This window comes from Rhineura floridana, chromosome 2 (genome assembly GCF_030035675.1).
Source record: "Rhineura floridana isolate rRhiFlo1 chromosome 2, rRhiFlo1.hap2, whole genome shotgun sequence".
Lineage (NCBI taxonomy): Eukaryota > Metazoa > Chordata > Lepidosauria > Squamata > Rhineuridae > Rhineura > Rhineura floridana.
This window is the reverse complement of record NC_084481.1, coordinates 10,846,124-10,855,711: the sequence shown is the minus strand read 5'-3', so window position 1 is coordinate 10,855,711 and position 9,588 is coordinate 10,846,124. Positions and strand designations below refer to the sequence as shown.

General features: G+C 41.7%; 1 protein-coding gene across 2 annotated transcripts in view; it reads left to right on the top strand.

Annotated features, from left to right (window-relative positions):
• Positions 1–4,354: 4,354 nt before the first annotated feature.
• TWIST2 (twist family bHLH transcription factor 2) overlaps positions 4,355–9,588 on the top strand; it is a 74,970-nt gene continuing 69,736 nt past the window's right edge. Inside the window, exons 1-3 of one of the 2 annotated variants that reach the window (XM_061612856.1) lie at positions 4,355–4,430; positions 7,602–7,733; positions 8,517–8,996. In XM_061612856.1, the coding sequence (XP_061468840.1) occupies positions 4,414–4,430; positions 7,602–7,733; positions 8,517–8,958 (591 nt within the window). In that variant the 5' untranslated portion in view covers positions 4,355–4,413 and the 3' untranslated portion in view covers positions 8,959–8,996. Of the gene's footprint in view, positions 4,431–7,601; positions 7,734–8,242; positions 8,997–9,588 lie in introns of those variants that run through there. The other variant, XM_061612857.1, reaches the window with a different exon arrangement.

The window sequence follows — 9,588 nt, the reverse complement described above, 5'->3', positions numbered from 1 at the left end:
AGGAAAACATTGTGAACAGTATCATTGGTTTCCCCACCTTTCCATTCTATGGCAGATACGTGTAGTTTCCCACTCAAATTTAAACCAAAGCTGCCCCTGCCCTTATCCACACCAGACCTTTATTTCACTTTAAACAGCCATGGCTTCCCTCAAGAATTCTAGAAAGTGTAGTCTGTGAAAGCCCTGAGCTCCTACTGGGAGGGAGGGATGGAGGAAGGAAGGAAGGAAGGAAGGAAGGAAGGAAGGAAGGAAGGAAGTGTCTGAGAGTTGCTAGGAGATGCGTTATTCACCTTATAAAGCTACAATCACCAGGAGAGGGGCTGACTGTTAAACCACTCTGGCCACTGGAGCTCTATCAGGGGAATTGGATTCTCCTAACAACTTGTAGCACCCTTCACAAACTACACTTTCCAGGATTCTTTGGGGGAAGCCATGACTATTTAAAGTAGAATCAACATCTGGCGTGGGTGCAGCTGCCTGATTAGCCAAGCCAAACAGCTGTTAGCCTGGCTGTTAGAACAGTGACAGTTGGTTCTTACTGAGCATGCCTGTATTATCATAGACTCCAATGTTAATTTTCTTAAATTAATTAAAAATTGGCCATTCATTTTTTAAACCTTTAAAGTGCAGAAGATGAAGGTCAGAGTATGGGGCAAGGTCAGTAATAGGATTACAGGTACTAAATGAACATGGCTGATGTTTAATTAATTTCAACATATTATGAGACCACCGATGGAAAAAGTCCAAACAGGGTTTTACTTGTGTTTTGTGTATCACCATGAAAACTTACAGGATTGTTAAGCAAGCATTTCTGAGTTCAGGACTGTAAGATTTAGTTTTGAAATTAGCTTATGGGAAGCAGCAGAATGGCATGGGGTATTTTCAATTTAACATTGTGGAATATGAAAAATCCATGCTGTCTATAGTATACAGCCACTCTTGTAGCTGTATAATACAACCAAGTGGCAAAAATTCCTTTTGATTTCCACCACTGTTGTGTCTTCTGAGCAGTAAGTCTGCAGAGAGACAACCACAAAACTGCTTATCAGGGGTTTAACTGGCTGCTTGTGAAATGTGCCATGTGTTTTCTTTTTCAATGGCTGCCTCCATTAAGACAATTACCAGACAAGAGGCTTTACCCCTTTTCTGTCTTCAGCTGAATCAGATATGTGTTGCTATTTTTTAAAACTCATCACAGAGTAATGACTTTTCAATAGAGGAATACACATTGACTTGAGGACTGGGGTGGGTGGGGGATAAAGATTCCCATAGTTCACATATGTGTCTTCCTGAGTCAATGACAGTCTCTGTGGCAAATTGTTTTTTAAAGGGAATGTTGGCATATGGAATTTTGGAAACCTCTCTCTCGCTCTCTTTGTTTCTTCCAAGCCAAAAATAACTCTTGCTTTTATTGCTTTTGCAGAAAACCTGCACTGAAATTATACATCTCTCTTTGTAAAAATGAAAATGCTCTTGTTTGCAGCAGATTTCAGCAAATTCCTATGTAGCCGTTTTCCTATATATTTCCTTCTGGAGGTTTTGTTTTAAGTGAACACACAAGCAAGATTTTGAAGTACATAATTAGTTAATGGTGGGAAGGAGCTCCATTTCCAATGGTGTAAAGCTTTAATTGTTTGTTTAAGATTTAATATCCTATTTAACTAGCCCTATTTGACTCTCAACTGATTCTCACATCAGCTGCTTAAATTAAACAGAATAAAACAACTTTAAAATAACAGAATCTGTTAGACTTAACATGAAAAAGACGCGATCCTTCATACTCCACCAAATATTAACAGTGAACCCCCACAGAGAGAGAGAGAGAGAGAGAGAGAGAGAGAGAGAAGAAATGGAAATAAGTTAAACTTTTGAAAAGCTGGGAGAGAATCTGCCAAATAAGTCTTCCAATGGAGGAAGTTCCCAAGGGGAGGGAAAAAGCTCTCGATTTCACTGCCACACTCACTGCTCACCTTCAGCAGTGATGGCATGTTGCAGACCATCTTCAAAAGGAAAAGACAAGGGGGGGCTGGCTAAAAGACAGAACTGTAATGAAAACACTGTATGTGGCATTTGGACATCGATGAAGCTGAATGTGGGAAGATTCAGGGCAGGCAGAAGGAAGTACTTTGTCATGCCGTGGATTGTTAAACTATGGAAATCGGTCCCACCAGAGGCAGTGATGGCCACCAACTTGGATGGCTTTAAAAAAAAATTAGACAAATTCATGGAGGATAAGGCTGTCAGTGGCTACTAGCCCTGATGGCTATGCTCTGCCTCCATAGTCAGAGGCAGTATGCTTCTGAAAACCAGTTGTCAGTAGCCACAGGAGGGGAGGGTGCTCTTACACTCAGGTCCTGCTTGTGGGCTTTGCATGGGCATCTGGTTGGCCACTGTGAGAACTGGAAGCTGGACTTGATGAGCCACTGACCTGATCCAACAAGCTCTTATTTTCTTATTTATGTAAGAAGTAGGGATGGGGAAGAAATTCAGTTCAGTCTGCATTAATCCAAATCCTTCGAAATTCACACTTCTCCCAATTTGCAGTGCGGTTCCCCAGCCAAGTCATGTGTCCAAAAATTAACATACTCATGTAAAGAGTGCATAGAAATGAATATATTATTGAAAATAACATACAAAATGCATTATATTAGGAAAAATGTATTGCAAAAATGTGTATATTGGGCAAAATTACACAGAGAAATGTGTGTATCAGGAGAAATGTACAGGAAAATGCTGCTGATATTTTCATGAGGTCTTTTTTATTTTAAAAAAAATCACAAACTAATGTGGAAATGTGGATAAACGCAAGACTTAAAAAATTAGAAACGGATAGAAACCAACATTGACAGATTCACTTATTCTCAACCACCCCACAAATGCCCAACAGAGAGCTCAGTTGTCTTCACCACTTTTGCTGCAAGAGCTTTTTTTTCTTTATATACTATTCTTGAGTTTTCATCCCAAGAACTAATGTGCAAGACTAACCATGAAACTGTGGCTGAGGTGAAGCAAGAACCACAGACTTCGTGGTGCATGGCTCACCCGGTTTGCCACAACACTAGCTCTGAGGAGCAAGCCTGAAAGACGTTGAATGTGTTTAAGAACTTAAGTAATCATCATTGGTGATATGTTATATTTGACGGATTGGCAAAATACCATAAATATCATCCAATTTAATTGATAACACATTCTATCTCTCTGTGGAAAGAGAAGAAAATAATTAACTAGAATGGGAAAAGAAGGAAATAGCCACATAGCAAAGGAAAATACAGAAAAGAAGCACATAATTCAGCTAATATGAAAAATTTGATGTGGAGCCAAGTAGCATATTAATGCTTAATGCTTCACACGCTCACTGAAGGCGTGGTTCTGCCATAGTTCAGACCAATTCCAATATTTTTCTGTCGGGACATCAGTGGCCTTCTCTGATGGCCAACCTGAGCTTGACCCTGTCAGAGCCTTTGACCAAGCAAAGTTAGTCACATTCTGCCCTTGCAGTTGTGCTCCAGCATATCCTCAAAGGACTTGTCTGGGCATCACAGGATTGGTCCCTCCAAAGCTGCCAACGCACACCTTTGGCCTTAGTCTTCAAAGCAAGATCCTTATCATCCTCCTCTTCCCTGTGGTCTCTGCCTGGGCCTCCTGGAGAGACATCAGGGTTTCCTCCTCAGACACATCTATGCCAGGCACAAATAAATGCTGGCAGGCTTTGCAGCAGCCGTCCTTCATCCCCCTCTTATAAGGCACCCGGGGCTTGCTTAGGTATCGCATCCCCAGCCATCGCTAGGCAACATTGCCAAGGCATCAGCTGTGCTGCTTTTGCCTTCTGGCTGCCTCTCCTCTCTTGCTACACGGGCTCCCTGCAATGTCTGTCTGCTTGGCTTGTTCTGATAATCCAGGTAGGAATCTCAGGCAGCAGCAGCAGCATCCTCTCCCACATCCAGATGAACAAACTGCTACCAGTTCTTTGATTGTCAAGGAATGGCAATCAGTACAAAGTTTTCTCTTGGTTGGCAAGAAAGAAACCTAATAGGAAGTCAGAAATAGGAGAAGAACCCTTGAGGAAGAACCAAGACAAATCATTTCTCCAGAAGCTGACTATATTATGGACAAGTTTGTTTCAGGTGAAACCTAAACCGGAGACACCTGGGTCAGCATCTAAGCTGAGCTCAACAGCTCATCACCATTATTTATCATTAGCACAACATAGTCTGCCACAACAGGCAAAGTCAAGCTTTTGACTTTAGTATTCTTGGGGACCTTGCAACATCAGAGAGAGAATTAAACAGATTACCCTTCATTCATCCAATGAACAGCGAGGGCCGTAATTTTCAACAATGGTTCCAGAAACATGAATGGTACTTTCCATCAGCTTTCTGCTATGCTTATTGAAAGTTTTAACTGTCCTGGGGGATGTTCATTATAAGTAGGTAAGCATTTAAAGCATACATGTTTGTGACGCTAGCCATTCATAAACATCAATTATACGCAACTTCTTGGGTTTTGTGAACTGGCCAAGTGTTATATAAATTTCTAGTGGTTCTGAGGAATAACTGGTTTCCAATTCATTTTTGAAGCACTATGTAGAAATGTAACATAGCAAGGAAGGATGGCTATGGCTCTACATTCATGCGCTGGTAACTTCCAGACTGAACTACTGGAATGCACTCTATGTGGAGTTGTCCTATCAGGCACTCCAGAAACTCGAGCCGGTGCAAATAGCTGCTGCCAGAATGTTAATGGGTATGGCTTGGTGAGAATATGTTGAAACATCCATATTAATAGGCTCCAATGTGTTTCTGGACTCACTGTCCGGTTTTGGTTTTGACTTTTAAAACCCTATACAGCCGTCATCCTGACTATCTGAGTACCTTCTCCAGTATAATTTGGGCTAGTCTTAGTTTAGATTTGGACTTTTAAGGTGTTTAATTGGCTTTACATTTATTCTGGAAACCACCTTGTGAACATTTTGCCAATCTCTTTGCTTATTGTGCTTTTCCTGATGCTCGACTGTGATTGGGATTTGGCAAGTTTCGGGCAAGTGATAATCATGCATGCTGCTGTGGCACAATAGAAAACTACCACCCAGCTCTCACTTTGTAATCAAACAGGGCAAATTAGATCAGCCCAGGGTGCAAGTCTGCATGTTCATTTTCTTGCTCCTCTGTCAAGCTTTTGTATGGATCTCAGGCATGTTGCTATTGTGTTATACTGTTTCTCACCATACTACAACAGCTAAATGATGAGTTGCGAACCAGGAACCTCTTTGTCTTGCTGCCTCCTGGATATTCAGTGCCATTTCTTAACCATGGACCTGTTCACAAGATCAAAATTTGTCACTTGCTGTTTGGCAAGTTCCATGGCAATTGCAGCTGGTCACATGGTAAAACAGTGGCCTTACTATTGGTGATCATGGCAGTTCTCATCCTATGATGTGATAAGTGGTAAAGTTTTGGTTTCATCCTATAAACTTCAAAATTGTGAAGTCAGAAATCCATGTTGTTGGTTGACTACTTGAAATGCCATTAAACTTGACATAGCACATTCATGCTGTATTTCAGTTCAGATTCTTGCCCATCAAATGTTGCTGTGTGCTTAAGGATAACTCATTGAAAGCTGCCGTTTGCAGGGCAACAAATTACCAGTCTGAGCTAATTTATCTATGGGGTTATTGGAATGGGCATGTAGGGTTTTTGCACGGGGCCTGTGTGTGATGTACTTAACAACTGGCTGCTTGCACCAGCCACCACAGCAAAATGGAACATGGCAGATGACATTCAGGGATTTCAAAAGCAGGTTTAAAACTCAGTTTGCAGATCTTTTTTATTTTATACCTTTCATGCTGACTGCTGAGTCTGAAAACCACTTCTGAAAGCGGTGTCATACTGTCTCTGGGGAGGTGTTTCCATTTTGAATATTAGTCAGATGGTTGCAGAAAGGAATTCCTTTTCCCGCAAAAGAGCCCTCTCCAGTCAATCTGGCAGGCAACAGGGTTTTTTCTCCTCCAGTTACGTTGGTGCACACCATTTTTCACTGGAAAATGCCTCTTACAAAGTTATGATAACCCTTATAGAGTTTTCTTCTGCCTATTCTTTTAATTCAAAAAGCTGGCTGATTTGCTCCTGCTTTTGAGTCCTGCCATTCATGGTTTCTACATCCTTTAACTATTCTGAATCGTAATGTGCAGAACTGTATTTTATTTTTATTTTATTTAAGAAAATGTATAGACTGCTTGATTGTAAATAGAACCTCTAAGCCATTTACAAAAAAAGGCAAACATTAAAAAAAGTTTAAAAATGCTATTATTTTTTTTAAAAAATCCAAATAGAATTAAAAACTGTAGTAAAGCTATAAACAGATGAAAATACGTTAACTTCTATATGTCTAGATAGGCTTGCCTAAACAATAATGTTTTTAGCAGGCACCAGAAAGAGTACAGCAAAGAGTTCTAAAGTATAGGTGCTGCTATGCATTACCCTTTCACTGTTACCTTGGTCTTGGTATCTATCCAAAGTGAAAAGTTGAGAGCACTCTTCCTCCTTGTCATAGTTGGTAGCACTACTTATCATTTAGCAGGGCTCCCTGTTCCTGAAGCATTGCATCCTTCCTTTCCCAGCCCTCTCACCCCAGCAAAGCCACAGCTTCCTGTTATTGGCCTTTGTCCCACACTGGCATCTCACACTCTCTGTTTCTTGTTCCCTCCAGGCTGTGGAGATTTCATAAATGGAACCAGCATGCTGCTTTAGCATGACGACAACTCGCTTGACAAAATGGCACAGTTGATTGAATAGTGGAGCAGGAAGGGGGGGCGACATGGTCCCTGGTTTGCATTTTACCTCAGCCGTGAACTCTCGAGGTGGCCTTAGGCAAGCCAACCACTCTCTCAGCCTTACAGGACAGTTACTAGGATTAATGAGTAAAACACTTTGAAATCTCTACAGGGCTATAAAAACTACTAAGAATTGTTATCTGGAAATTTGATTTATACCCAAGGCTGCCTGCCCATTTCTGTGCCCAATTCAAGGTACTGAGACTACCGACTTTTAAAGCCTGAAATGGCTCGAGACCCTGGATCTGCCATGCTTTGCAACTGTGCCACCATTGCTCCATCTAGCTCAGTGATGTCTACTGTGCGCTCCAGATGTAGTTGGACTCCATCTCCCATCAACCGCAGCCAGCATGGCTATTGGTCAGAAACAATGGGAGTTATAGTCAAACAGCATCTGGAGGGCACCAGGTTACCTATCCCTGGTTGACCCTGACTGGCTCTCCATGATTTCAGGCAGGAGACTTTTGCAAGCCCTACCTGGATATGCTAGGGATTGAACCTGGGGCATTTTGCATACGAAGGTAGTGCTCTGCCACTAAGCAACAGGCCCTCCACTAAAGAGTATGTAAGTACAGAGCAGATACAGAGAGAGGATATATATATACAAGAGGATATAAATGTGCACATGGTTATTATATTACATTTACATGTAGTACCCCATGTGTGATTCATAGCTGATCTATTCAATTTGTTATGAACATTTACATTGTATTATTAGAAAATAAAGAATGTTGAAGAATTCTAAGCATGTCTTGCATTTTTTTTTAAAAAGGGCATCCCGTCACCCTACTCAGAATAAAACAGCTGGGAGACTGCAAAGAGGGATGAGGTATGTCCAAGAAGAAGATGATGATTACTCTTATCATTCGCATTTATTACCCACCCTTCACCCAGAGGTCCCAGGGTGAGTTACAACAATTTTAAAATACATTAAAAACAACCCAACTCTTTGCGATGTGTACAATAATAGCAAAGAAATCAGATTCTTGTCAGTAACTTTCAAAATAATGGGGAAAGGGCTATTTCCATGTCTCAGTAAGCTGAACCTTAAATTTTTACAGTTTGGAGCTTCAGATGACAGTCTGCTTTACAGGCTTGCGGACACATGCCAACAAATAAGCAAACATATCCCTACTGATGTGTTTAATTTGGAGGGCCTGACCTAGCCACAAATATCTACGTATGGAATTTGGGATATGGGGAGAAGTTTGCAGTTGTATATCTTACTGAAGGTGCATGTCCAGAACTTTCTTAAGTGTAACATAAAACTGTAAAAGTTTACCCGGGGGGAAATGCTTTCCTCCCACTGGCCTGTTCGTCCAATCAGAAACCAGCCTTGCATCTCCCTCATTTCTGACAACTATTTAGCAACTGAGCTCAGCTAAAGTTTCCAAAAAAGTTAGAATAACTTCCTCTCTCCAAGACCTCAATTTTTGCACAGCCCGGTCCTTGAAATAAGATCCCTTCAAGAGACCTGGAAAACATTTCCTCAGCAAAACCCTCCTGTTTTTCCAAAGACTCTGTCTCAGGAATTTAAAGCACACTTTTAACACGCACACACACACACACACACACACACACACACACACACCACTTAAGGGGGGGAGAATTCCTTTCCCTCCCTCTGTCCCCTCCTTACAGAAAGAATGGAAGAAAGTTCTAGCCCTCCTGTTTCTCCTGGGGACAGCTTGGGGACCAGTGAAGAGGAGCTGGAGAGGCAGCCAAAGAGATTTGGAAGGAAGAGGAGATACAGTAAGAAATCCAGTGAAGATGGAAGTCCAAACCCAGGCAAACGGGGAAAGAAGTCCAGCCCAAGCGCACAGTCCTACGAGGAACTCCAAAGCCAACGGATTCTTGCGAATGTCCGAGAGAGGCAGAGGACTCAGTCCCTCAATGAAGCTTTTGCAGCCTTGAGGAAAATAATTCCAACCCTGCCTTCCGACAAACTCAGTAAAATCCAGACTCTCAAGCTGGCTGCCAGGTACATAGACTTCCTCTACCAGGTACTGCAGAGCGATGAGATGGACAATAAGATGACCAGCTGCAGCTATGTGGCTCATGAGAGGCTCAGTTACGCCTTTTCTGTGTGGAGGATGGAAGGAGCATGGTCAATGTCTGCCACACACTAGCCGACATCAGGGTAAAACCAGCAACAACTGCCGAAGTGGTATGTAGTAGGCTCATTCTTTTATTCTGGGCACAGCCTGTGTTGCACCCTGTACTTTGACACTTGAAGGGGAGGTGGGGGTGGCAAATGATTCATGCAGCAAATGTCATAATATTGTGGTATTGGATGGAGATGTGGAGTCAAAATCCCAGCTGGACTCATTTGATAGCTTTTAGGCATGTTGCTATTTGTTTAGCTTTAGTTCCTTGTCTGTAAAATAGGAATAACAGGGCTGTCATATGGCAAAATTCAAAACAACTGTTTGCTGTACTAAGTATCCTATTTATTTGAGTGTACACGTGTGTGTTTAACTCTTAGTCCCAAGCTAATTTCAACATGAAACACTCATTTACTGCCTAATAATTATTTCTTTCTAACCACAATAGAAGCTCAAACCAAAGCAAAAGAAAATTTCTTTTCAGTTGTAGCATCTCTAGCATGACCCTCAGGATTCATGTCCAGCCCTCATGACATTAGATTTATATCTTATATGGGAGAACAATGATATTTGCCATACCAGATATAAATGTCTATGCACAAAGCGATGGAATGCAGCTGTTGTTCAAAATATTTGATTCCAGGAAGGGAGCGG